Below are 27655 nucleotides of genomic sequence, written 5' to 3'. Positions count from 1 at the left end.
CTCTCCCATTGCGGAGCACAGGCTCCGGACGCGCAGGCTCAGCAGCCAAGGCTCACGGGCCTAGCCGCTCTGCAGCATGTGGGATCTTCCCAGACCGGGGCACGAACCCGTGTCGCCTGCATCGGCAGGCGGACTCTCAACCACTGCGCCACCAGGGAAGCCCACAAGCAGTTATTTTTAAAAGTTCCTTTACCCAACCAAAAACTATGACCACATCATGTAACATTTGTTAGAAAAATTAGTTTCGGGACTTCCCTGGTGGCGCAGTGGCTAAGAATCCACCTGCCAATGCAGGGGACACAGGTTCAAGCCCTGGTCTGGGAAGATCCCACATGCTGCAGAGAAGCTAAGCCCGTGTGCCACAACTACTGAGCCTGTGCTCTAGAGCCTGCGAGCCACAACTACTGAAGCCCGCGCGCCTAGAGCCTGTGCTCCGCAACGAGAAGCCACCACAATGAAAACCCCATGCACCGCAACGAGTAGCCCCCGCTCGCCCCAACTAGAGAAAGCCCGTGTGCAGCAATGAAGACCCAACGCAGCCAAAAATAAATTTTAAAAAATCCCCCCACCCAAAAAAGAAAAATTAGTTTGGGGGGAAAAAAAACAAAACAGGAAAAAAGTTGGCATCCCATCTCTGATCACCAGCTTTTAAAATAATTTCACAAATCTTGTAACTTCCAAAAGCAAGACGCTTTGCTCACTCTGCATAACATTCCACTAAATTTGGACACTACTTTCCAAATTTAAAATTGTTAACTTCACAAGCAGCTAAAAAACAACTCAAAAATAAAGACAAGCATTAAATATTACGTAAGGTTTTCTTTTATTTAAAAGATCATTCACAAAATACCATATCCATAGATTTACTTTCTGTCATATAGCTGAATGTGTTAAGTGTTTGGAATTCCATTCTTACATTTAAAAGTCAACTGGATTGCCCAGAAGTTTAGATGAATTTGTTTTGTTCTTAATCTTTTCCACACTGAAGATGTAAGTAGGTCATCTGAAAGCATCAGGTTTGATTACAACCACATAATGCATGTCTTTCTTAAGGTAAGTATTGGTGTTACACAAATGGTTCTTATTTCAGAAGCAAACATGACAGGTGTAAGGAAGGAAAGGAGGGAGAGTTCTGTAAATTGCTGAGACCTGGTGACAAAGACAAAGTAAGAGAAGCCGAGGATGGCAGCTAGTGAGGAGCTCCTTTCTAAGCACACTGCGTAGGCCAGCCTGCCCCCGGCCCTCCAGTCATGCTGGTGAGGGTCTCTCTTTGCCGGGGCTCTAGCTGACCCCGAACTGCTCCCAATTGGATGAAGTGGGACTCGGGTGCTAAAGAATTTGTTCACACAGAGGTGTTCAAGCTCAAAAGCTGCTGCCTAGGCTGGGTGAGCACTGAACACTGTATGTGGGAGTGAACGTCCTAAAGCTGAGAACTAGTGACCTCAAGCCACCTACCAGTTATCTGACAGCTCTGCCTAGTCAAATTCTCAATTCATCAAGTGAAAGAGAGTAAAATGCCAGATTCTAGGCCCATTCTTTCACTCTAAAATTAAGGGATGGTGGGAAGGGCAGTATCTCATTATTACTTGTATCAGGGAACAGATAAACACAGGGCGTGATGCAGAACACACGACAACAGGGGTTTGAGAGGAAGCAGCGTCCGCACTAGGAAGTGAGCCCAGCACCGCGCTACCACCTGCAGTGCCCAAAGCACCTCTGCAGCCAGCAGTAAGGAAACTAGACAGCAGTTTGTCACATCCAGCCACAGAGGAGCCTCTAAAACGGCCGGTGAAAGAAGGGAACCGGTTTGGACACAGTGTTGAAAGAGCAATAAAGCATGTGAACACAGCAGTGTATTCAATTTATCTCCTATGTGCACACCCCACCAGCAGTTCACATTATCCTTTTAGGTTTTGCTGTTTGAAATGTGAGCCTATTCTCCCATCTGGGGAGGGAGTAATGGAGTCAGGACTATCTATAAATAGTTACAGGAAGGAATTTGCAAAGATCAACAGATATTTTATCCTTGTTTTGAAAGCAAGGTGTCCCAAATTCTGTATGTTGATAACAGCTGAATAAAAACAAGATTCTATCCAATTTGTGACTTTTTTTTTTCTTGGAAGCCACAGCAATACAGAACTCAACATGCAGGTTGCTGAGAAAAATCAAAGGAAACGCCCAGGGTGGCTAAAGGAAAAACAGAAAAGCAAAGGAGAGAAATGAAGCAGCACTTCAATATAAAGAACTCCCGCATGGCAGCTGCCTTTGTCCCTCTAGAGAAACTCATGTGCTGGAAGGAAACAAGGAGCGAGAAGGAAAAAGGACAGAAGGAAAATAGGAAAGGAGTGGCAGGAAGGAAAAAAAAAAAAAAGCACAAAACAGGCACTAGGTAGATACAGCAAAGCCAAGAATGTACTAAAAACCACTTGTTAACTGCTGACATGCACTCACAAGCTCTGTGTTTCCATTGTAAGAAAGGAGGACAAAGGTCAGGCGCAGGAATGGTAACTGCAGGACTGCCGGCCTGGGGGGCAGCCAGGCTGTGGTCTCGCTCGAACCCCCCCACATCCCATTCCCTCCCAACCGCAAGCTCATTCTTGTTCCTTGTGAACGACTTCCTCTCTGGGCCTGGCTCCCCCGAAGATAGCAGAGTTGGGGTTGGCTACTTGATTGAGGGGCGTTGCAACTGTTCGAGGTTTAAGCTGGAGCCGTGGTCTCTGTGCTCTTTCCTCTGGGGGAGGGAAACACAACATGGCTTACAAATGTGTCACGAAAAGACACCCTCCAGAGCTCCATTTACACGTTCACGTTATTGTCATACCTTCTGTTGGTTCTCTGAAATCCATATTGGACCCTCGAAGGGGAGGGCCATCTCTGAAACGACTTCCCATCGGGGGGCCTGTTCGCCGGTCACCTGGGCGACTCCCTCCCCTGCCTCCTAAGAAGTCATCCCTGAAGCCTGAAGGAGGAAGATGACACTGAGTTATCTTTTAAACTACCGGCTCAAAGCTGAAAACATAGCTTGTGTGAATTAAGTTTAATTTTAAATTCTTTAGTTTGTCCAGCATCAAAAGTGCATACAAAATGAGTCCAAACGTGAATCTGTTGGGTAATTTCAATGCTAACAGACTTCTAAAATAAAAAAGGAATCTTAGGAGAGAAAAATAAAACGAGCTGTAAATTCTTAGCTTGCAGGAAAAGTCCATAATATTCTAATATGGCTTAAAACAAAAATGCTCAAAGCACATTTTATTGTTTTCTAATACAATCTATAGTTATTAAAAAAGACAAACCTGAAATTTAGAAGTTACAATTTAGAACATAAAATCAAAAGAAAAAAGCTAGATATGAAGACAAAATAAAAATACAAAGTCACCTCTGGGTGACATTCCCCATTTTTCTGTTTCTGCTGCGATTCGGGTGTGGATCAGTCTAAAAGCAAAGCACCTGTGTGTAAACAAAGCTGTGATCAGGCCCACTCCCTTCCCAGAGAGGGCGCCAGAGAGCAGGAACCGCAGACCCAACCCACACCTCCTCTGGCTGCAAAGGTTCCCCCCCCCCCATTCATTTGTGCACCGCTAAAATAATTACCAACAGAAGTAAAACTGCATCTCATTTAGAATTAAAAGTAAGTTGCAATTTGGACTTCCCTGGTGGCGCAGTGGTTAAGAATCCTCCTGCCAATGCAGGAGACACGGGTTCGAGCCCTGGTCCGGGAAGATCCCACATGCCACAGAGCACCTAAGCCCGTGCACCACAACTACTGAGCCTGCGCTCAAGAGCCCACGAGCCACAACTACTGAAGCCCGCGCGCCCAGAGCCCGTGCTCTGCAACAAGAGAAGCCACCGCAACGAGAAGCCCACGCACCGCAATGAAGAGAAGCCCCCGCTCACCACAACTAGAGAAAACCCACGCGCAGCAACAAAGACCCAACACAGCCAAAATTAAGTAAATTTATATTAAAAAAAAGTAAGTTGCAATTCTCATCAGTGTGAAGAATATTTTCTCAATGGACTTTAAGAACCTTAAGCCTTATTTAGTTTTGTATTTAACTGAAAGTCATGGGGGGAGGTTAAGATAATTAACCTTTTAACAGTATAACCTATTTAACTTTCAGTAAAAATTTAAGAAATAAGACTGTAATTAAACAAATGAGCTTGCCCCCTGTTTAAGCTCCTGAAGGTGACTGTTTTTACTCACTCTAAGGATAGTGCCATTGCTCAAAGCTTTGTAAGAACTTATCCTTGAAGAAGGATCCTGAGCTTGAGAAATATTCTTCTACTAAATAGTTGATTCCCATTATTCATAGATTTCACGTTTGCAAATTTGTCTACTCACTAAAATTTATTTGTAACCCCGAAATCAATACCTGGGGCCTTTTGCTGTCATTCAGACATGCACAGAGCAGTGAAACATCTGTCACCTGACACATACATTCCCAGCTGAGGTTGAATGAGCCAACATTCTGCCTTGTCTCAGCTCAAATGGTAAACAAGCGTCCTTTTCACAATCTATTTAGTGCCAGGCTTTCTGCTCTTTTGTGTTTTGTTAGTGATTTTGCTGTTAAAATAAAACAGCACCCAAACATCATGCTGAAGTGCTGTCTAGTACTCCTAAGTGCAAGGCTGGGATGTGCCTTGTTAGAGAAGCCTCACGCAGGCATGAGTTACAGTGCTGTTGGCCATGAGTTCATTGTTAATCAATCAACTATATATATTAAACAAGGCGTCTTTAAACACAAACACATAAAGCAAGGTTATGTATTGAATGGCTGACAAAAATATGACCAGAGGCTCACAGGAGCCTATGTATTTCCTCTATGAGTGATGGCTCCGTGTCCGCCAATTTGGTGTTTGCAGTGGTTTTAAAGAACCTAACTACTGTGAATATGGAGAATCAACTATCTGCAATGGTGGGGTTTATTTGTTCTTTAAGGGCAGCAAGGAATTTTTAAATTGATCAAGTTATCTGAAACTCAGTTCAGAGACTAAATCGAACAATTTCAATTTTAACAAAACAAGTAATGAAAACAATTCTAAGAAGGTTTAGACCAACAGGAGCACTGCTTTGGGGGAAAACCCATTTTGGAAGCATATAATCAAGTATAAGTTTCTTTACAAAATCTTTTCTATCAACCAGAGAGGATACACCATTCATTAAACAAGCTTAATTAGTATTCAAACATTTAACCTGACATTTCCCCAAAACTAAACTGTATGTACGGGTACCTTTCCACGTTGATTATGAAAGTAAAGTTACTTCCCTTTTAATGAGATTAATTTTTGCTACTAGTGTTTAGCATAAAACAAATCAGCTCACACCCACACTGACAAGGCACATAAACACAACTGCTACTTTGTCCAGGTTCATGAGACAAAGTATAGTGGGGGAAAAAAAAACCCAAACCCAGTGTACATTAACATTAAGTGACCACCTCATTTCAAAACTCTTATGAGCGATGGGAAGATTATGAGGGGGGAAAAAAAGCAAGGTTTGACGCTAACAATTATCTTTTCATCACGTTTGATGACAGATTTCTAGGAGGCGCACTATTCATGAAAATCTTCTGAGCTTTCTTTACGAAGTTTAGTTTAACACACTGCCTAGGGACTTCCCTGGTGGTCCAGTGGTTAAGACTCCGCGCTTCCACTGCAGGGGGTGCAGGTTCGATCCCTAGTGGGAAACTAAGATCCTGCATGCTGCATGGCACGGCCAAAAAAAAAAAAGATAAAAAATAAATAAAAACACACTGCCTATTTCTGGTTGACAGGGACTTTCTTATTTTTCTTCTTTGTATTTTTTTTGTACTCCTTGAAAAAAAATTTTTTTTTACAATGAGAGTATGTCATCTAAAAAAAGGCATTATTCTAAACAGTAAAAAAGGTCTACCTATACAAATAATGTATATAGGCCGTACCCCACCATGTGTGCACTGCTGGTTTTAGATTATCACCAAAACACTGTAGTTTACACTGGTTGGTGGCAAGGTAGTTTCTCTGGCTATGTTCACTGTATGTTTTGCTTCAGAGTAAAAAAGCCCAAGCTAAGCCAGTAGTAGAAAGACATCAGTTCCTTTGGCAACCTCCAAAGCTGTGAGCTCACTGTGCTATTTCTACAGTACTAGGAAATGCAAAACTGGCAGATTGGAGACCACCACTCATCAAGTCACTAACTACTACACCTGAGGTGGCTTTGAGATGACATCTGTTGCATTTTTCAATCAGAGACTAGCTTATACATAAAATTACAGGTTTACTGGATTATACTGTACTTTTATGAATAAGCTCATTTCTGATTGGCTATAGGACTTATAGGAATTAAATTATTCAACAGATATAAGCAGTAATCTGTTTAGCTAACGCAGTACTGGAATGAACTTTTAAAAAATTTCGACTCACAAGACCAGTTCCTCCCATACTTACCAGTTACTTTCTACTGATTTTTGTTTTGATTGCGGGGGTGGGGGTGGGGGTGATGGGGGGGCGGGCACTAATGAGCTCATCTTATGTGGTGGCAAATGCAGAGATAATCTCAAGTTTATAGGAAAGAAAACAGACTTGTTTTTCATTCTCTACCTTATGGTTACAATGGATATTTTTACCGTATGAATTACCTTCATAATTTAAAAAAAAACAAGAGATGAAGAAATGTTTAGGAGATCAACCCTTCAAAGCCTGGCATGCAAACTGACCTCTTGAGTTGACACAAGGAGGCACCCACTGGTACGCTTTGATGAGTTAAGAAAAGCAATGATAAAGTGGATTATGTCCACTTAAGGGATAGGGGCTCCATGCCCTTTAAGAAACAAAGAGGTCATCAGGACTACCTATTAGCATCTAAGAGGGAGCCACCAGGAACCATTAGTATGAGGCTTTCTGTAAGCTTCTAGAACCTTCAGACTTCTAGAAATAATAGTACTTCTATTCATGCCATACACACAAGCACCATCAAGGGGCTCCCCTGGGCTAAACCCGGAGAAAGACTCAGCATGAGACACAGGCACATATAAGAACAGTAGACTAAGAAAAGGTAACAAAATAAGGCGGATCAGTTCAACTTGCCCACGATGTGGAAGCTTTCAAGTCCTACCCCAAACATTGAGGTTCTAACAGAGGCTTATTGCATGCCTGGGTACCTTTTAGGAAAGTTTCATTTGTGAAAGGAACTAAAGTAGTCCGGCCAGGCGGGCTACTCACAAGAAATGTACAACAGCAGCAAGGCCACTGAAAAGGGTAAGTGGTGATACTTTAAATACTGATACCGGAATTGAAGTCATCCCGGGAATCCCATCCACCTCTAGATTCTTGAGAGCCACCCATTCCTGAGGATACACAAAAAAGATAAAGTTGAGGTCGTATCATTACCTTGCTGCACAAACATGGAAAAATTCATTGGGAAGACGTACAACTCATGTGATGGGAAGTTCAATGAAATTATGAGTTTTTGCTGCCAACAGGAAGGAAAAAAACCCAGGCTTGCAGAAGCATCATCCATTCTTTCTAAGATTTTACACATTTTTAAAAGCTCATAAACACCTATCAGACCTACGAGATAAGAGTTCTTCTGGTAACCTTCAAGAGCTGTAATCAGTGGGCATACAGCAAGTTTTATGTTCAGTTGTAGAAGAACCAATCACCTCTGTCATCTGGTCCACCTTTCCTGAATCCAAAGCCGCCTTTATCTTGTTTTCTGCCTTCTGCAATGTCCACACGAAGTGACCGGTCACCCAAGAGCTAATAAGTGGAAAACACTGTTAAGTACTGTCAAGAAAAAAAACTCAACTACTAACACCACAGAGAAAACCTGAATATACTTACTGCACCATCGTATGTCAAGGCTTCCTTAAGGGAATCCACTTCATCAAATTCTACATAGCAGAATCCTGTAAGAGAAAACAAACCCCGATTTCCTCAAGGAATTCCGGGTTAAAGATAAGGTGGGATCCCTGTCTGTACCATTTCCCTACATCATAACTACCACTTCTGTTGCATCTAGATGGCAGCAGACTTGCAGAACCTGAAAGAGCATATTTTACTTTCTAATAAATAGAACTTGACTGGTATTCCTCCCTCTTAATTATATTTTTTCCCCTCTTGATTATATTCTATCAGAAAGTGCTAATCAAATAGGTACTGAAATAGTAGCTGTGTTTTTATAAAGCTTTATGTTTTAACCATAATATTAAAACCTTCCTTGGGTCACTGAAGAGCTGTTAGTTCTGACTTCTGAATGACTTTAATATAACCTAACAAGGGCTTTAAGACACAGACTTCAAATTCAATACCAAACATGCTTTGATGGAACAGGCTGAGGGTGCCATTACTTCCTACTCAGGTAGTTGGTATAAAATTTGTTTTACAAAGCTAAAAAACATACCCTCGGCCACAAGCGTATCCTCCTCAGGATGCTAATTAATTAAAGACAGCTGGCCTCGGTGTAGCATGCTTTATTGACAACTTGAGTCTCTAACGCTAGATTCTGACACAGGCCTGTAAGCAGAGGACACTCCAGGCAGAAGAAACCACACCCTCTCTCTCACCTCCAACCTCTGAATAAGCTTCTCCTTCTACCTGCAATACTCTTGTCCATGCCGTCTCGGTTAAATCTGGGTTAAGCACTCCCTCTGCCCCGTATGCTCACACCGCATCCTGTATTACCACCCTCCCACCCCCATCCTGTATGATGATTACACTTCACCTTCAGAGCCCACTAGACTGCAAGTGCTTCTAAAGCCTGGGTCCAAACTTTTCCTGTTCACCATTTGCTTACACAAAGAATGTACTGCTTGGCTGTAGAGTTCCCCGTCCTCCACCCCCAACCATACTCCACCTCCACAACCATGCCTTTTCCCCTAAGTGGATTCAATGCTTAGAAGAACTGAGAAAACCACATGCAAGTTCAAAGAGGCAACAAGAGCCTAGTCACTCCAGAGCTCCCACTCATCTCACACTACAGAGCTGCCGAAACGAAAGATGCCCTTCTATGAGACCATCTCTGCTGCTAATGACTCAGCCCAAAGCCTGGCTTCACCCACACATTTTTACCTTAAATTTGAATTCCTAATGCTTCCTAGCAGTGGGACTTACTGCTCCAAGCTTAAATGATACATTCTTTTTCACTGTTTGATCACTTACTATAACAAGGCTCCAGGTTCTTAAGTCAGAAAGCTTTCAGAACGACAGAACTACGGAACCGCTCTGCTGAGCAGCACCCCTGCTTCTTCTACAGCCCCACAGCCTCTGTGTGCCTTTCAAGGATGTACTTCTGGGTAAATAAAGCAAACCAAATGCCCTTGTATCTGGCATCACGCACTTAAATACAGGGCACATTTCCCTTCAGGAAGCCTTGGAAGTTGGATGATAATGCCCATCTGGTTCCTCATGCTCACTCCTCTGCTCAAGAACCCGAAAGACTAACCTACAGACACAACTTTATCTGAAATTTGAGCCAATCATTTCCCTAAACACATGCTCTGAAGTCACAAATGTACAGTGACAACGAGTACTGGGTTACCTTTTAGACTTCATAATAAACTAGATTACAGTAAAACTACCCCCTAAAAATGCATGAGTCGGCCAAGGTGATAGGCACCTGAAGAGTCCTGAGTTTTATCTGTTCATTTCTTTCCTGGTAACTCCCTTTCTGGCAGAGACAGGACTGCTATATAGGTCAGGAAAATGCCAGATTTACTTGGGCATATGCCACATATTTCTACAAACTAGATTATGTATAAAACATCCCCCCCTCAAATAGAACTGAAGGCCTATGCGTTAAAGCGCTAATAAATGTTTATTTCAACTACTTGGACTGGGCAAACGTTCGGAACACTTTCATCGAAACACTTTCATAATTAGAGCCCTCTGGTTTAGACCCTCCTCCCCTTACAATAATGCACAGTAAAAATCCCCCAAACTCACCTTTAAATTTGTCTGTGTCTTTGTCTCTGACTAGCCGTACACTCCTTATGCTGAGATCCTTAAAGATAGCGTCTATGTCGCCCTGCACCGTATTAAAAGGTAGATTTCCTACATATGCTGTGTAGGGGGGCTCTGTGGGCAGCTCCTTCTGGCTACGGGAACCATGGCCACCAGCACTGCCACGGGACCTAGGAGGGGAAACAGACAGGATTCAACTCTGCCCATGTGTTCTTGCCCCAGAGGGCCAAGGAAAATGTCTCCCACTCAGCCACACCACCCAGGCAAAATAATCCTATATAATGTATACAGTAACATCTCCTTGAAATAATAGTATTCCAAAATATTTATGAAAAACATGCCTATTTCTGGATGACAGAAATGTCCACAGAAACACAGAATCTCTGTGAACGTATATTTCCCTGGAGAATCAAATCCCAACATAATATCCTCCTACAAACAAGTGGTTCTCTCCTATTCACTAAGAATAGGAGAAAAGAACCTAAGCCAATGCCCTCCTTCACACCCGATAATACTAACACACACAGAAATGGAGTGTCCACTTATTACCCTGAAGCTGAAGTTTAACTCATTCACAATACAATTGTTTCTTGCTGATTATAGATAATATGTTCTAATAAGAATTTTAGATTTTGTGCAGCAAGTACCATGTATTGTACATACTACTCTCCACTCCCCCATGCACTACCTCACTGGGTCCTCAAATACAAGGTGCATATTACTAATTCATTTAAACGTCAATGCCATTTCCTCAGCTAAGTCAAGAGGTGTTTAGCTTGTCCACGGTTACAGAGCTTAAAAGTGGCAGGACCCTGACTCCACCATGTGATGGCTAATCTGCATAGGCACTGGTTTAAATCCGAGCTCTACCACATACTTACTCCACCATATAATCTTGAGGAGTAACTCAATTTCTCTAAGCCTTATTTGGAAAACTGGGTTAATACTAAGAGAGACCTTGAATTATTGAGAAATAACATTTGGTGCGTCATATACTGCCTGTCACATAGTACACATGTGTAGAGTAACAATGACCATAATAACTGCCATCTAAGACCTGAGGTTTACCATGTTTTATAGATAATTTAAAAACAAATGGGATCAGCTTCCCTGGTGGCACAGTGGCTGGGAATCCTCCTGCCAATTCAGGGGACATGGGTTCGAGCCCTGGTCTGGGAAGATCCCACATGCCACGGAACAACTAAGTCTGTGCGCCACAACTGCTGAGCCTGCGCTCTAGAGCCTGTGAGTCACAACTATTGAGCCCACGTGCCGCAACTACTGAGCCCACACGCCTAGAGCCCGTGCTCCGCAACAAGAGAAGCCACTGCAATGACAAGCCCGCACACCGCAGCAAAGAGTAGCCCCTGCTTGCCGCAACTAGAGAAGGCCCACGCACAGTAACGAAGACCCAACTCGGGCAAAAAAAAACACACCAAAACACACACACAACAAACAAACAAACAAACAAACAAATGGGGCCACGGGACTTCCCCCTGGTGGCCCAGTGGTTAAGACTCCGCGCTCCCAACGCAGGGGGCCCAGGTTTGATCCCTGGTCAGGGAACTAGATCCCACATAATGCAACTAAGAGCCTGCATGACGCAACTGAGGATCCCGTGTGCCTCAACTAAGACCCGCTGCAGCCAAATAAATAAATATTTTTTAAAACAAACAAAAAAATAAATGGGGCCATTATACATTTGTCAAAACCCATAGAACAGAATGGACAACACCAAGAGTGAACACTAATGTTAACTATGGACACTGGGTGATAATGACATTGTCAATGTAGATTCATTGATTGGAACAAATGTACTACTCTGGTGCAGATGTTGACAGCAGGGGAAGCTGTGCCCCTGTGCATTTGTGAGGGCAGGGGGCATATGGGAACTCTATACTTTCTGATCAATTCTGCTCTGAACCTACATTGCTCTAATAGATAGTCTACTAAATTAATGAATGGGAAGGGGAGCTCTTCTTTACATCAATAAGGCTGTCAGCTAAAAAATGTAGGAGGAATCATGTAATTAGAAAACCACTACTCTGCAACCACCAATGTAGTAGTGACTGATTCAGGCAAGGCTCAAAGGATGCCAAAACACTGATAAAATGAATCTGCCAGTCACTACTGCAACCAGGTAACTGAACTTAGTATCACTAATAATGGGAGAAATTTAAATGTGCCTTCTATTTTGGCACAGATTCTTCAAATGTGTAAAAGTCATGAAAGACAAAAAAAGCAGGGGAACTAACGAAATGATAACCAATGCTACATGTGATCTTTGGATCCTGGAACACACAGCCATAAAAGAAAAAGCAGATGGAGAAATCTGAATCTGGTGAGTATAAATATTATTGTTAGCATTAAATTTCTTAGGAGTGATTAATTGGTAATGAAGTTAGTAGGATGCCTCTGTTCTCAGGAGAGACAAAGTACTTAGGAGTGAAGTGTCAGGACAGCCATTTATTTTCAAAGGGTTCAGCATAAACCCATGTGTGCATGCACGAATATATAAAGATAAAGTGAGTGTGAAAACTCGTTACATCCACCAGTGTCCATCGTATTGCATTCTTTCAACTTTACTGAAGACTTGAAAAATTTCAAAATAAAATGTTTGCAGAACACAGGAGGAAAAAAATTTAAAAGGGGGAGGTGTTTTTCTTTAAGAGACATTTAAAGCAAAAGAGTCTCCTCACATCGTCAAAAATCTGCTTAAAGTCAACCTTCCTTTCTTTTGGCAGAATATATGTTAATACCAGGTCTTCAAAAGTAACTTGATTTTTAAAATTCATATATTGCTAGAAATATCATGAAAGAGATTCCACATCTTGCCTGACACAAATTCCAGATATCTCAAATATTTGATAATAAATACCAATCCTTACGACAACGCTTTTTTTTTTTTAGCAGATGAACCAGGCTATGAAGTAATTCTTAGATGACTAAAAATTTTAAGTTTAATTAACTCAGAACTGCTGCTTCCCAATAGAAAAATCCTGCATTCTGTCCTAATACCAGAAAAATAGGCTTACAAGTGAATGTGACTTATTTTGCATTTCAATAACCATAAAACTGGGACTTCCCTAGTGGCGCAGTGATTAAGAATCCTCCTGCCAGTGCAGGGGACTAGGGTTCGAGCCCTGGCCAGGGAAGATCCCACATGCCGCGGAGCAACTAAGCCATGCGCCACAACTACTGAGCCTGCGTGCCACAACTACTGAAGCCCGCACGCCTAGAGCCTGTGCTCTGCAACAAGAGAAACCACTGCAACGAAGAGTAGCCCCCGCTCGCCACAACTAGAGAAAGCCCGCGCACAGCAACAAAGACGCAATGCAGCCAAAAAAAAAAAAAAACCCCAAAAACCACCACCAACAAAAAAACCCCCCATAAAACCTAAAATATTTTCAGTAAGATACTCTTTGGGACTGGGTACTGAACATATAAAATACAGTATAAACACTTGGAAAACTGTCAAAACAGGGGACCAACTATAATTAAAAACACTTTAAATTCATCTACTCAACATTTATTAAACATCTAGTGGAAAACAGCCCCTTGTCCTGGAGTAGCTTACACCTGAGTAGCACATATAAAACATAAATAACTGTAAATGCATACATGCATGTTTGTGTATATGTTTACATAGATATGTAAAAAAGCAAAGGGCTACAATGATTTTTTAAAAATTCAACATGAAGGTGAGGATGAAGAAATGATAAATTTGGCAGGTGTCTATTTGATGAATCAAGAAAATGGAGGTAGGAAGCCTTGCTAAAAGGGCACATGAGAACTTCTGTGGGGTGCTGGACAGAGGACTGAAAAGACAGGGTCAACCGACCTCTGACTGAGTACAGAAAGCCATGTAAGCAAGCCTTGATAAGGACCGCTGCCCAGGTGAATGCTACTGAGGGGGGGCACTAGCAAGAATGCAGTAGGATCAGAAGCCAGCTCTGGCTTTGCAAAGATAGAAGAATCCTGCTTCAGGCAAGCAGTACTTTAAGAGCTGGAGATGTGGAAAGAACTAACCCAAGCCCATCAACTTGCTCATTTCACCCTAGCCTCACAAAACTGCCAGTGGCTTAACACTCCAGATTTTTTCAAGACTAACAGATGCAGTCCTAAATACTGCCCTACCTGATGTGGTCAGTTCTACAGAACTTGAGTGGTTTTTAGCTTTTCGTTGAGTAGTTCACTGAAGACATTACAATGCAGTGGGACTGGGGCCAGCCGGGTAGATTTCAATTTATTCACTCTATGAAGAGTCTACAGTGTGCCAGCAACTTGAGAGACAAGGGTGAAGAAGACAAACCCCAGAGAATGCATATGACGTAATAAAATGATACATTCTGTCATCAATCAAAAAAAAATGTCAAATGTCAGAAGTTCTTTGAGCTAAAATTCTTACAAGATACTTCTGACACTAAGTTAAGTTTAGAGGGGACTATTACCTAAATAAGCTATGTTACATGAAAGCACTTTCTAAAACAGGTTAAAAACACAGAAGACTCACCTGGCACCTTACTTAGCTTGGTGTAGGACCTCTTCCAAATCACCTCTGTACCTCGGTTTTCTCATCTATTACTTTATAAATATTTCAAATTTCTATGTTATAAAGGAGTTTGAAATTGACCATAAAAACACTTCATAGAGACTGATTGCTTTATAAAAGTTTAACAACAATTCTAAAGTGTTATGGGTAAATTAAACACGCTACAGAATACACTGCTCATACAGAAGGAGGCTGACTAACAAGCCATGGATGTAAAGCAGGCAACAGATGAGGCAAAGCTGCAAGCCTGGGCACACACCCCCACCTCCCCACCACCTTGCAATTCAGAATAGGGACCTGAAGGGCTGTGCTGCAAACTCCCAGGCCATATCGCTCCCACTGAGCAATGGGCTTGCCCGCTCATTACTGTTGCACATAGGGACAGTCTATTGATTAAAAATAAAATACGAAAGTTTTTTTGTTTTTGTTTTTCCTTTTGCGGTACGCGGGCCTCTCACTGTTGTGGCCTCTCCCGTTGCAGAGCACAGGCTCCGGATGCGCAGGCTCAGAGGCCATGGCTCATGGGCCTAGCCGCTCCGCGGCATGTGGGATCTTCCCTGACCGGGGCACGAACCCATGTCCCCTGCATCGGCAGGCGGACTCTCAACCACTGCGCCACCAGGGAAGCCCCAAATACAAAAGTTTTAAAGTAATAATTACATCCTCAGTCATTTAGGAAATTCAACTTTCAACTCCAGGTGTGACCAAAATCACACCTGGAGTTACAGACAAATCACGTTTCTTCACTCAAATCAACGAAGTATCTGAATGTCTATTAAATACAGAGCACCATATTGAGGGCACAAACCTAAGACTTGTTCCTACCCTCAAGGAGCTGATAATTCAGCTAAAGGGGTCCAGGCATCTAGAAAGGAGAAATCACATCCCAAGTAAAAGACTGCAGAAAATTCAGGAGACAGCAACGAGCACTGTCTCTGCAGGGTGGAGCAAAAGGCACTTGGACTCTATTTTCCAGGCAGCAGACAAAACACTGAACTCTTAAGATGATAATGTGTGAATAAGCAAAGATATATAGGAGTGAGAGGAGACTGGAGGAAGGGCAACTATAAGAAAAAAGAAGAGAAGAGATTATTAGGGCTGGGATTAGAGTCAGTAAGTGGATGAAACAAAATTAAGTGCTCAAGACTTGCTTCCGAAGTGTAAAAGATAAAAAATGAAGGCCACATGCTATTATTTCTGGACAAGAATTTTACGAAGATTTCTAGGTGCATTAGACACTATACAGAATTTAAGTACTGTTGCTGTCATTCTTAAAACTTTAAGACCAGTACCAAGATACCATGACTATAGAGTATTAACCTCTCTTTGGTATTTGGAATATTAGGTGCTCTCCCTCTATTACTTCTAGGTGATAACTGAGTTAGTTTCATTGGGGCTGATCAACAACTTTGGTCTTTCATGTGCCACCCAGAAACGCTTATTAGCATGTATCACGTGGCTTGAGACACTATCCTAGATCCTACATAAAATTACAGTAAGACTGCCTTTATGAGAATAAAATGCAAGTAAGCAACAAAGACAAAATCCTCTGAGCATGCAGAAAGATCAAAATGTGTAACCTACTTGGTTTCTAGACAATAATCAAAAAAGGTTAGGCTCTCAAAAGCCAAGCCCTTATTTCACAAACACCCTTTTACACTACCTATTAACATCTTACATTAGTAAGATACACTGGTTACAATCACAGAACCAATATCAATACATTACTAACTAATTCATTACTAACTAGTTCAGTTTATTCAGATTTTCTTAGCTTTCACCTAATGTCCTTTTCCTGTCCTAGGATCCTATTCAAGATACCACATTACATTTTAGTTTTAACTTAGGTTTTAAAAAACTAGCCCAATGGAACTTGGATTAAAGACCCTTCAGTTCCAAGTAGATCTTCCTCTAAGTGTATGTATTTTCCAAGGCCTTCAATTAGCACTCAAAATTAAATCCCTTTATCTTGACAACTGTCATTACTACAGGATGTGCATGAAAGCCTCTGAAAGTTTCTGGTAAACACTGGGGCTGGGGAGGGAGCAGTGTCTATGGTGAATTCTTCAATGAGCCCTATTTCAAGGAGCTCTTTTCTGCTGTGAAGGGGAACTTAATCATTCAATCACATCTGTAAGATATAAAAAGCAATGCAGAGAAATGCAAAGTTGTTCTGAGGCAGGAACTCTTGTCTTGTTCACTGCTTGATCTCCAGAACTATTACAGTATCTGAGACTTAGGGTGGAAGGAATGAAGCCACAGGCCTACCAACTACTTTAGGGTTGCCAGTAACTTCTTCACCAATGTGGGTACGCTTATTTGGAAAAAAATTTAGATTATAAGAGAGGGTTACATGTATTCAGAAGACATCCCCAATTATGTACTTAAGTATTTTTCAAAAAATTTTCAGGCTGTGTACAACAACAAGAAATACATTTTACATCACAACTTAATACATGCATACATTCCTGCATGTTAACTACACAAATTAATTTTAAAAAGCTTTGCCAACAGTACTAACTCATAGTATAATGCACACTATTCTCTATTCTATTTCACCTTAAAAGATGCTTACCAGGACCCATACTAAGTTGATTTCATAATCTCCCAACAGGACACAACAGGCAGTTTGAAAGCCTTGTTTTAGATGAATAGTGAACATGAAAAGAACTTCTGGTTTACACAGTCTTTTAGGGAACTTTTCTTACTGGGAAAAGGTATTTATCATAATGAACTAAAATTTTGGACTCCCACACATGAAAGGAAAGAAATGGGCTTAGTAATTTAATAACTTCATATGGGTGAAAAAGGTTACTCAATCCAAAAGTTCCAGATTTGGGACTTCCCTGGTGGCGCATTGGTTAAGAATCTGCCTGCCAATGCAGGGGACACGGGTTTGAGCCCTGGTCCTGGAAGATCCCACATGCCACAGAGCAACTAAGCCCGCGTGCCACAACTACTGAGCCTGCGCTCTAGAGCCCGCGTGCCATAACTACTGAAGCCCGCGCCTAGAGCCCATGCTCCACAACGAGAAGCCACCGCAATGGGAAGGCTGCACACCACAACAAAGAGTAGCCCCCACTTGCTGCAACTAGAGAAAGCCTGCTGCAGTAACACAGACCCAATGCAGCCAAAAAAAGTACCAGATTTTTCAGAGAAAATGAAATCTTAAATCTCAAGCTATTTATTGGTCCTCAGAAATACTGTCACAAAAGAAATCTGTCTTAAAGGTATGGTGTAAACTTTCTATGGATTAGTTTTGAACTTCATAGGTTCTTTTCTTCCAAAATAGAAGACTTACTATTTGAGATTTGACATTCCACATACTACCAGCTCCATTTCATTTTACATGAAACCACATTTTCAGGCAATGTTGAATTTGATATGATCCACAAGTAACTTACAACTATACAATTTATTTTAAAACGTAAATTATTTTAGGTAACTACAAACTGCCGCAGAGAGACTACCATTTAAAACATAGAATTCAAAAGCATTCAGTCAGAGCTAACAGTTCTCTTCATTTAATATTTGAAAAGTCATAAGAACCCAAGTAACCTGTACTAAAACACATATATGCATTAAAATAAAATAATACTTAATAATTGTTTAACGATATCAAATTTTAACTTGCTGCTACTTCACATGATAGTTATCAGAATTAAGTATATTAAAAGTACCTGCAAAAAAGCTACACATCCTTTCAAACAGCCTTTAAAAACAAACAGTCAAGAGACAAAAAGAGGAGGACCCTATTAATTAAGAGATTTAGTAGACACAACAACCAAATAAACGTGCAAACCTTGTCTGGCTCTGATTTAAGTGAACCAGCTGTACATCAAAATGTATGAGATAATTACGAGAACTCAAAATATTTACTGGGCTATTTAAGTTTTCAGATGTGATGATATTGTGGTCATATATTTTTTTAAGTTTTTACCTTTGAAACTCATACTGAAGTACTTCCAAATGAAATGACAGTGACATCTAAGACTTGTTTTAAAATAATCCAGAAGTGTGTGGGAGGAGAGTAAAGCAAGGAGGTACAGATGAAATAGGAGTGGTCACTTTAAAAAAACAGTGGGTGGGCTTCCCTGGTGGCGCAGTGGTTGAGAATCTGCCTGCTAATGCGGGGGACGCGGGTTCGGGCCCTGGTCTGGGAGGATCCCACATGCCGCGGAGCGACTGGGCCCGTGGGCCGCAACTGCTGAGCCTGCGCGTCTGGAGCCTGTGCTCCTGCAACAAGAGAGGCCGCAATAGTGAGAGGCCTGCGCACCGCGATGAAGAGTGGCCCCCACTTGCCGCAGCTGGAGAAAGCCCTCGCACAGAAACGAAGACCCAACACAGCAAAAATAAATAAATTAATTAATAAATTCCTACCAACAACATCTTCTTTAAAAAACAAAACAAAACAAAAACAGTGGGTTCCCTCAAGGAGCTTAAGGTCTAGATGGCTGCTAGAGGTATGATGAAAAAAATTAAAAAGCACATAGCTGAAACCATACATCAAACACTTGGAACGACAGTTTGTTAATTATAACATGTTAGAATTAAAAGACATCAGAGAAGTTCTAGTCAAAAAAACGAGCATACGTAAACAGGAAAAAGGAACATATTCTCTGTAAGGAGCAATTCATGAGTAAAAGCTTGACTACAAAAAAAAAAAGTGGTATGTCAAATATTCTATAATAACCTACATGGGAAAAGAATCTGAAAAAATGGATATATGCGTATGGATAACTGAATCACTTTGCTTTACACCTGAAACTAACACAACATTGTAAATCAACCATACTCCAATATAAAACTTAAATTAAAACAAAACAAAACAAAAACAGTGGGCAATAGGTACATGGGGCAGGTCGTTACCCTAGACTCTGCTGTAAAATATTCATTTCCCTCCCCACAATGGGGAAGATAGATGAAACAGAAAAAAGCAAAAATGTTTATAAAATTAAAACTGTGAAATAAATGGAGCCTTGCTTAATGGGTAGAGTTTCTGTTTGGAATGATGAAAAAGTTCTGGAAATAGTGATTACTGAATTGTAATCATTGTGAACTTTAGTACCACTGAATTGTACACTTAGAAATGGTTAAAATGGTAAATTTTGGCTGTGCCACGTGGCATGCAGGATCATCTTAGTTCCCTGACCAGGGACGGAATCTGTGCCCCTGCAGTGGAAGCCCAGGGTCTTAACCACTAGACCGCCAGGGAAGTCCTATAAAATGGTAAATTTTATGTTATGCATATTTTACCACAATAAGAAAAAAAACTGAGTAATGGCTACATGGGGGTCTGATATATTAGACTTGACTGCTTATGCATAAAAATATTCAGACTAATCTTTAAGTATGGGATTTCCCTGGTGGCGCAGTTGTTAAGAATCCGCCTGCCAATGCAGGAGACACGGGTTGGAGCCCTGGTCCAGGAAGATCTCACATGCTGCGGAGCAACTAAGCCCGTGCGCCACAACTACTGAGCCTGCGCTCTAGAGCCCACGAGCCGCAACTACCGAAGCCCGCGCGTCTAGAGCCCGTGCTCTGCATCAAGAGAAGCCACTGCAATGAGAAGCCCGCGCACCGCAACGAAGAGTCGCCCCCGCTCACCGCGACTAGAGAAAACCTGTGCGCAGCAACGAAGACCCAACGCAAACAAAAATAAAAATATAAAAAATAATAAATACATTTATTTTAAAAATCTTTAAGTATTAGGAAAAATGAGCAACTGGTAAATTCCAGCTCAATCTAGACCATACTGAGGTTCCTCAATTAACAGAAAATCAGTTAAAGTAACAATTCTTTGCACTTTCAGACGGCCTCTAAAAGAGCACCAAAACGTACTTCCTTTGGTTCTGGCTCTGTCTCCCCAGAGCCAAACCTTTCTGGCTGTAATATCCCTGTTAAGTCAAAGAGAGCAAACATGTACACCAATCATGCCATTGATTCGCATGAATCAGGCCGGGGCACCAAACTGCACTATTACTCATGCATTTGCAGTATTAAAAAAAAGGGGGGAGGGGGTGGATTCCCTGGTGGTCCAGTGGTTAGCAGTCCACGCTTTCACTCAGGTTCTATCCCTGGTGGAGGAACTAAGATCCTACAGGCCTGGTGGCGCAGCCACAAAAAAAAAAGCCACCTTCTGCAAAGAATGTTTTTGATAAAGTGGTAAAAATGATTAATTTTATTAAATACTGACCCACAGGTGGTTCCGTTGCGCAATGGATAGTGCATTGGACTTCTAAATACTGACCCACTTTTAAAATATTCCCTGTCACGAAATGGGAATGAAGCACTTCTGCTGCTTACAGAAGTACGTGATTATCTCCAGGAAAGGCACTCCTGCAAGTGAGTTACAAGCTGAACTAGCTATTCTTTTCACGGAACACCATTTTTACCTGAAAGAACTGACAAACTATGGTTCAGACTCGGATGCTACGTAGACATTTTCTTGTAAATGAAGTGAGTCTGTCACTTCAAGGAAAACAACAGTACTATCTGCTGCGAATGACAAAACGCAGGCTTTCAAGCAAAACCCAGAATTTTAGAAAACTTTTCTATTGATATAAGCTTGACAGTCTCCCAATACCTGAAATTTTTCTGATGAAACTGATGGGGACATTAATGAACATGATTTTTGACACTGTATAGTGAAATGCTTCAACATTTGGAAGAGCTACATAACTCAGTGAACTGGTATTTTCCAAATGACCAAAGTATCATGTTACAAAAAAAAAAAAAAAAAATGTACAGCTGGGCTTCCCTGGTGGCGCAGTGGTTAAGAATCTGCCTGCCAATGCAAGGGACACAGGTTTGAGCCCTGGCCGGGGAAGATCCCACATGCCGCGGAGCAACTAAGCCCGTGCACCACAACTACTGAGCCTGCGCTCTAGAGCCCGCGACCCACAACTACTGAAGCCCGCACGCCTAGAGCCCGCGCACCACAACGAAGAGTAGCCCCTGCTCACCGCAACTAGAGAAAGCTTGTGCACAGCAACAAAGACCCAATACAGTCAAAAAAAAAAAAAGCACAGTAAAAGATCCACTCAAAATATAAGATAGATCTATGGATTTTAATGTAAGAGTGTGAAAAGTTTATTGTTACAACTAACCTTTATGGAAATTACCACCTGACAAGTTTTGGTACAGTCACAAATAAGAGTATCTACAATTATCTGAAAAGGCTATTAAAACAGTCCTCCCACTTCCAACTACTTACCTATGTAAGGCTGGATTTTCTTCATATATGTCAACCAAACAACCTACCTCAAGAGTGAATACAGAAGCAGCTATGAGAAATGAGCTGTCTTCTACTCAGCCAGATATTCAAAAGGCTCCAGGGAATTCCCTGGAGGTCCAGTTGTTAGGACTCCTTGCTTTCACTGCCAAGGGCCCAGGTTCAATTCCTAGTCAGGGGAACTAAGATCCCAGAAGCCGCGCGGTGCGGCCAAAAAAAAAAGGGGGTGGGGGTGGGGTGGCTCCAAAAATGCAACCGATTATTTCAATTAGAGAACAGTGTGCAGAGCGAGGGAGATCACCAGCTACATCTATCCTATACTGGAGTGCAATGAAGGTACTATGTTTTCAGTAGAGTATCAACATACTGAAGCACATCCAGAGGGTCCTATCAAGAAAAACATTTAAAAAACCATCATATGGTTGGCAAACTTAAAAAAAATAGGATGTTCAATTATTTAAAAAGACAACTTAGACATTACAGCTGCTAAGTGCAATCAAAATCAAGTGGTTGCTTACTTCGTGCCCTGAGTGTGCAGGTCTAACCAGCTGCACAAATGATGAAAAGGCAGAGACACATGGCATGGTCTTCTGCCCAACACTCTTCCGTTTCTAGCGGAAGCTGGAAACTGGAAGGTGGATTTGATCTAGGACTGACTCCCCCCATGCCCCCCCACACCCCCAGCCAAACATTCTGCTTTGTATGTTCCAAGTTTCTGGGAAGACTTCTTGAATTTGTGTAAAGTCTTTCCAGAACACTAAGGTTAATTTCAAACAGAAATATAAATTTTGAAAGTATGCGAAAAAAAATTTTTTTTAGAAATCTCAGAAGCATTTAAATATTCCAAGCATGAATTCTGCTACAAACCAATAATGTACAAGAATGAAATACTTGGGACTTCCCTGGTGGCGCAGTGGTTAAGAAGCCGCCTGCCAATGCAGGAGACTCGCGTTTGAGCCCTGGTCCGGTAAGATCCCACCAGCCATGGAGGAACTGAGCCCATGCGCCTGCACTCTAGAGCCCACGAGCCACAACTACTGAGCTGGAGTGCCACAACTACTGAAGCCCATGCACCTAGAGCCCATGCCCCGCAACAAGCTACCGCAATGAGAAGCCCGCGCACTGCAATGAAAGAGAAAGCCTGTGTGCAGCAACTAAGACCCAAAGCAGCCAATAAATAAATGAATACAAAGAATGAATTACTTGGTACTAATTTACCATACTTACGGTATTACATTATAAATGCTTTATGCCTATAAAATGAATAGCTTTCCCTTTATTGGCTTTAGAAATATAGACAGGAAAATAAAAACTCACTCCATCTAACCCTCAACAGAAATTTTCCCACTCTAACTCCAAAGGAATTATTTTAAGAATTAAAAAATTATAAATTGGACTTCCCTCGTGGTGCAGTGGTTAAGAATCTGCCTGCCAATGCAGGGGACACAGGTTTGAGCCCTGGTCTGGGAAGGTCCCACATGCCGCGGAGCAACTAAGCCCATGTGCCACAACTACTGAGCCTGTGCTCTAGAGCCTGCAAGCCACAACTACTGAGCCCGTGTGCCACAACTACTGAACCTGCAACCTAGAGCCTGTGCTCCACAACGAGAAGCCCACGCACCGCAACAAAGAGTAGCCCCCACTCGCCGCAACCAGAGAAAGCCCGTGCGCAGCAATGAAGACCCAACACAGCCAAAAATAAATAAATAAATAAAAATTATAAATCAACAGCTATCATATATTAAGCATTTTTAATGTACCAGATACTGTGCTGAACAGTTTAACATCTCATTTAATACTCCCCAACAGCCCTATAGAGGAGTTTCTATCTTATATGCAGGGAAAGTGAGGCTCAGAGAGGTAAAGAAACTTGTCCAGATCATACTGCTAATACACAGCCAAGAGGACACTTAAGCTCTGGTCTGCCTGATTCTAAAGCCAGGGCTGCTGCCTGAACATCTGACATCTCAAAGATCTCTTGGTAAAACCAAGTATTTGTGGTAACAACACTTCTCAAAGAGGACAGTGACTTGGAATCAAGCACTGGGAGACTGAGTGGAGAGAAGGATGACAATAAACCCAAACAACTTGCCATTTGACAGGTAAACAGGATTTTAGAATATGCCTTTCAACACCTTTACAGATCCTGTTATAAGTGAAACTAGCTAGCTTTTATACACTTTCTTCCCCATTTTAAGGCTTAAAATATACTTAGAAATTTAGACAGAGATGCCAAGCTTAAATCCTATAAGACTCAAAGATTAGAATTCTAAATCCTCTAACTGGAACCTAGTAAAGAATATTTAACTTTGTAGCTTAATCAATTTTTAGCAGGTACAATTTCAGCAATATCAATTCTTGCTAATTCCAAGTTCCAATCTAATTCTCAGGATTGATGCTACTTTTAGGTTAAGCACTCAGAAGGCCTTTTGCAGTTAAAAATGTAAAATCAGTGTTACTCTCCACTTTACTGTCAATAGCAAATGAAAAACTGGAACCCCACAAAGATAATTTAGCAAAGTGCAAAACCAAATACATTCAAGATATGGTACAATCAACTCCTGATAATTTGGAATTCTGCTTTGACTTGCTTTCTGAGCAACAGTGCAGTCCCTGGTTCTCTCCTCTGCTGCAGGGGACCATGCCTCTGTAGGCTGGGGAAATAAAGCAGTTGTTCAATATTGCTTCCTGACAACCGTACTGGTTATTACACACAACTACAAAATAAACTTACGGGGAGTGTATAATTATTAAAACCCAAGTTCTTGGTTTTTGTTTTTTTTAATGAGAAGAACCTTCTTTAAAAAAAATAATTAATTAATTTGTTTTTATTTATTTTTTGGCTGCATTGGGTCTTCGCTGCTGCACACGGGCTTTCTCTAGTTGCGGCGATCAGGGGCTACCTTCCTTGCAGTGCGCAGGCTTCTCACTACGGTGGCTTCTCTTGCTGTGGAGCACAGGCTCTAGGCGCATGGGCTTCAGTAGTTATGGCTCGCAGGCTCTAGAGCGCAGGCTAAGTAGTTGTGGCCCACGGGCTTAGTTGCTCCGCAGCATGTGGGATCTTCCTGGGCCAGGGCTCGAACCCGTGTCCCCTGCATTGGCAGGCGGATTCTTAACCACTGCAGGGAAGCCCCTTGACTCTATATTTCAAACCCGCCATTCCTTTTACCTGTGACCCAAGTTGCTTAGAGTTGAGACATCTTATCTAGCTAAGGTGTTTTAGACTAGAGAGAAGTTGCCTTACAAAAGTACCAAACAGGGACTTCCCTGGTGGCACAGTGGTTAAGAATCCGCCTGCCAATGCAGGGGACATGGGTTCGAGCCCTGGGCTGGGAAGATCCCACATGCCACAGAGCAACTAAGCCCATGCGCCACAACTACGGAGCCTGCACTCTAGAGCCCTAGAGCTACAACTACTGGGCCTATGTGCCACAACTACTGAAGCCCACGTGCCTAGAGCCCGTGCACCGCAACGAAGAGCAGCCCCCGCTCGCCGCAACCACAGAAAGACCGCTCGCAGCAACGAAGACCCAACGCAGCCAAAAATAAATAAATTAAATAAAATAAATTAAAAAAAAAAGTACCAAACAAAGCAATACAAGACCAGCTTTCCATAGATGGTAATCGTCTATAATGCTTAAGCTTCTATCTGAACATAAACAGCACTGAGACATGTACTGATGTGAACATAATTCAAAACTCAAAATTATCATTGAAGAATATCTGGTCAACTATCCTATAACCTTGCTAAATTTCAAAGATTCCAATAACCGATAACTTTCGACCTGATGAAGTTAAAATAACATTAACTATCTGAAATAGGAAAGCTGTGGCACAGATCGCACCACTACATGTCTAGTCCTCTGTGAACTTTCCTGACTCACCTGTGACGCCTAAAAGAACACACATGTTCACCAACAGGGTTTAAAAACTACTGTTAGGCAATCTGAGCAGTATTTCCTTTGTACTTTTACATGAAGATGAAGTGGAAAATTCTGAGAAGATGCAGAAGGTGCTTAATAGTAAGGGGATTTTTTATTAGGAAGCTTAGGAGATGTATCATGCCAGCTACTATTCTCTTATACAAGTTTTTGGAGTACATCTGGGTAAATGGTTAGCAGTGTCCTCGTCTTTTGATATTCTGATAAATAAATGGCATCTTAAAAGAGAATTTTACTTTTGATCAACTTCTATTGTTCAAGGCACTCCAACTGTCAAAATTTGATATCCAAAAAAAGTCTAACTTGAACACCTCTAGTCACCAGAACAGCTGGTAAATTTGTCAAAAGGCAGAATTAAAAAATAATCATAAAAAAAATTCCCCAGGCTCTGTATAATATGACTAACACTGTAGTTCCAAACCAACTAAAATTCCTTGGAGCTGCCTTAATCTGAACTACTCTGTTTAAGAGTTTTCCTGGGTACTTTCAAATGCTTTTGGAAACTAGGAAAAAAAATCTTAGTTATTAAATTTCGAGATGACTGAAGCACAAATTTGATGTCTAGAAACCTACCCCCAAAGCAGTAACTTTACATGTAATCCAACATCTATTTCTTTTTTATTAGTAAATATAGTATTCTTTGAAGTAACAGGTGGCTCCACCTCCCCCAACTTCCATGTCCCCAACTTTCATGAATGATACTGGGTACACTCCCGCACCCAAACAAGCTTTTATTTGAGCCATTCCCAAACCAAGGTATTAAAAGATCATTCTTCACCAAACAAAGATACTTTTAGGAGTGAAACCCAGGAGACTGGACACCTCAGTAGGTACTATTGTGGTGTTATCCTGGGAAAGTAATCCTTTCTGTAAATCACACAAAGGCCAAGTGTGCCCTTGACAAACAACAAGATGTTTATAGCCTATCTTCTAAATTCTGTATGAGGTAACTTGTGTCTAAAAAGAAATAATCTAGGGCGGGTTCCTGGAATTGAACACCATAAGCTTTTTCTTCACTAGTCAGGGATCTTTCTTTTAAACAAGGTGCCTCAATTACATATAGTCTGTGTATGACCAGAATCAGAACGAAGCTAAATGCGATTCCTTCTCCAGGTCTGGAGAAACCAGGGAGAATAACATTTTCTGCCAGTAGGCAAGTAGCACTTGTCAACAAGGCACTCTGATCTCAGAAAGGACAAATACAATGCTACGATGTGTATGTCCTGGTTGGTCTCCCCCGACTCCGGGGTGAACTGAACTATTCCAGGGCTCCAGCTGCCAAATCCCAGCCTCACACCCGTAAAGGGATGGGAATCGCCCCTCTCTCGGCCTTCCGATCATACCAAGCCCGCTGATCTCCTGGCGAAAGGGGCCAGGGGGCCTGCAGCGCAGGCTGACAACAGGAAGCCGCGGCCGGGACCGGGACTGGAGCGGGGCAGGCCGCGGCCCCCACCCCCACGCTGCAGCACAGCCCCGCGCTGGCCCCGCCGTACTGGGGGATGGGGCTGGAAGCGGGAGCTCGTCCTGCCAGGCACTCAGCGCCGCTGCAGCCTGGCGCTGCGACCGAGGCAGAGGAAAGACACGTCGTAGGCGGCGGGGGTGGGGTGGGGTGGCGGCACAGAGAGGGATCTGTCCCGCGAGCAAAACCCGGGGAGCCTAACCACCGCCGCACCCTCCCCGAGCGCGCCATTTCCAGACCCCACTCCTCCCGGCGCCTCTACGAGGCCTCAGTCGGCCCAGCCGGGCCCCTACCGCTCGCCGCCCCTGCTGTGCGCGCGGGAAGGCCGCGGCCCAGGGGCCCCTGACTCCGCCCGCCTCCCGCGCCCGGCCGGGGCCCGCGCACGCCCGCCTCACCCTCTGCCGCCGCCGAAGCTGCTGTAGGCCCGATCGTCGTAGGTATCGAAGTCCGCCATTTGCCGTCTCCGCTCCGAGAGGAACCAGTGTGAGCGAGGAAGGACCCCGCAATATAACTCCCCCCGCCCCGCCGCCGGG

General features: G+C 42.5%; 1 protein-coding gene across 2 annotated transcripts; it reads right to left on the bottom strand.

Annotated features, from left to right (window-relative positions):
- Positions 1-799: 799 nt before the first annotated feature.
- On the bottom strand, positions 800-27655 carry EIF4H (eukaryotic translation initiation factor 4H). Of its 2 annotated transcripts, XM_082645098.1 has the most exons (7): positions 27518-27654; positions 9919-10106; positions 7819-7883; positions 7638-7734; positions 7263-7322; positions 2822-2959; positions 800-2731 (listed from the first exon to the last, which is right to left on the bottom strand). In XM_082645098.1, exons 1-7 carry the CDS (start codon positions 27574-27576, stop codon positions 2592-2594), a joined length of 747 nt encoding a protein of 248 aa, XP_082501224.1. In that variant the 5' UTR covers positions 27577-27654; the 3' UTR covers positions 800-2591. The 2 variants fall into 2 exon arrangements, with proteins under 2 accessions (XP_082501224.1, XP_082501225.1); XM_082645099.1 differs by lacking the exon at positions 7263-7322 and having other exon boundaries at positions 27518-27655.

The sequence above is a fragment of the Mesoplodon mirus genome (assembly GCF_964341445.2).
Source record: "Mesoplodon mirus genome assembly, chromosome: 15".
In the NCBI taxonomy this organism is placed as follows: domain Eukaryota; kingdom Metazoa; phylum Chordata; class Mammalia; order Artiodactyla; family Ziphiidae; genus Mesoplodon; species Mesoplodon mirus.
The sequence above is the reverse complement of the archived record's forward strand: the minus strand, read 5'-3'. Positions and strand labels throughout refer to the sequence as shown.

Excerpts from the sequence above, each read along its gene's own strand:
- EIF4H (XM_082645098.1), bottom strand. The coding sequence starts at position 27,576 with ATGGCGGACTTCGATACCTACGACGATCGGGCCTACAGCAGCTTCGGC. Across the intron at positions 10,107-27,517 it reads AGCTTCGGCGGCGGCAGAGG|GTCCCGTGGCAGTGCTGGTG; the intron begins GTGAGGCGGGCG and ends TTCCCCTCCTAG. Across the intron at positions 7,323-7,637 it reads AGGTGGACCAGATGACAGAG|GAATGGGTGGCTCTCAAGAA; the intron begins GTGATTGGTTCT and ends GTGTATCCTCAG.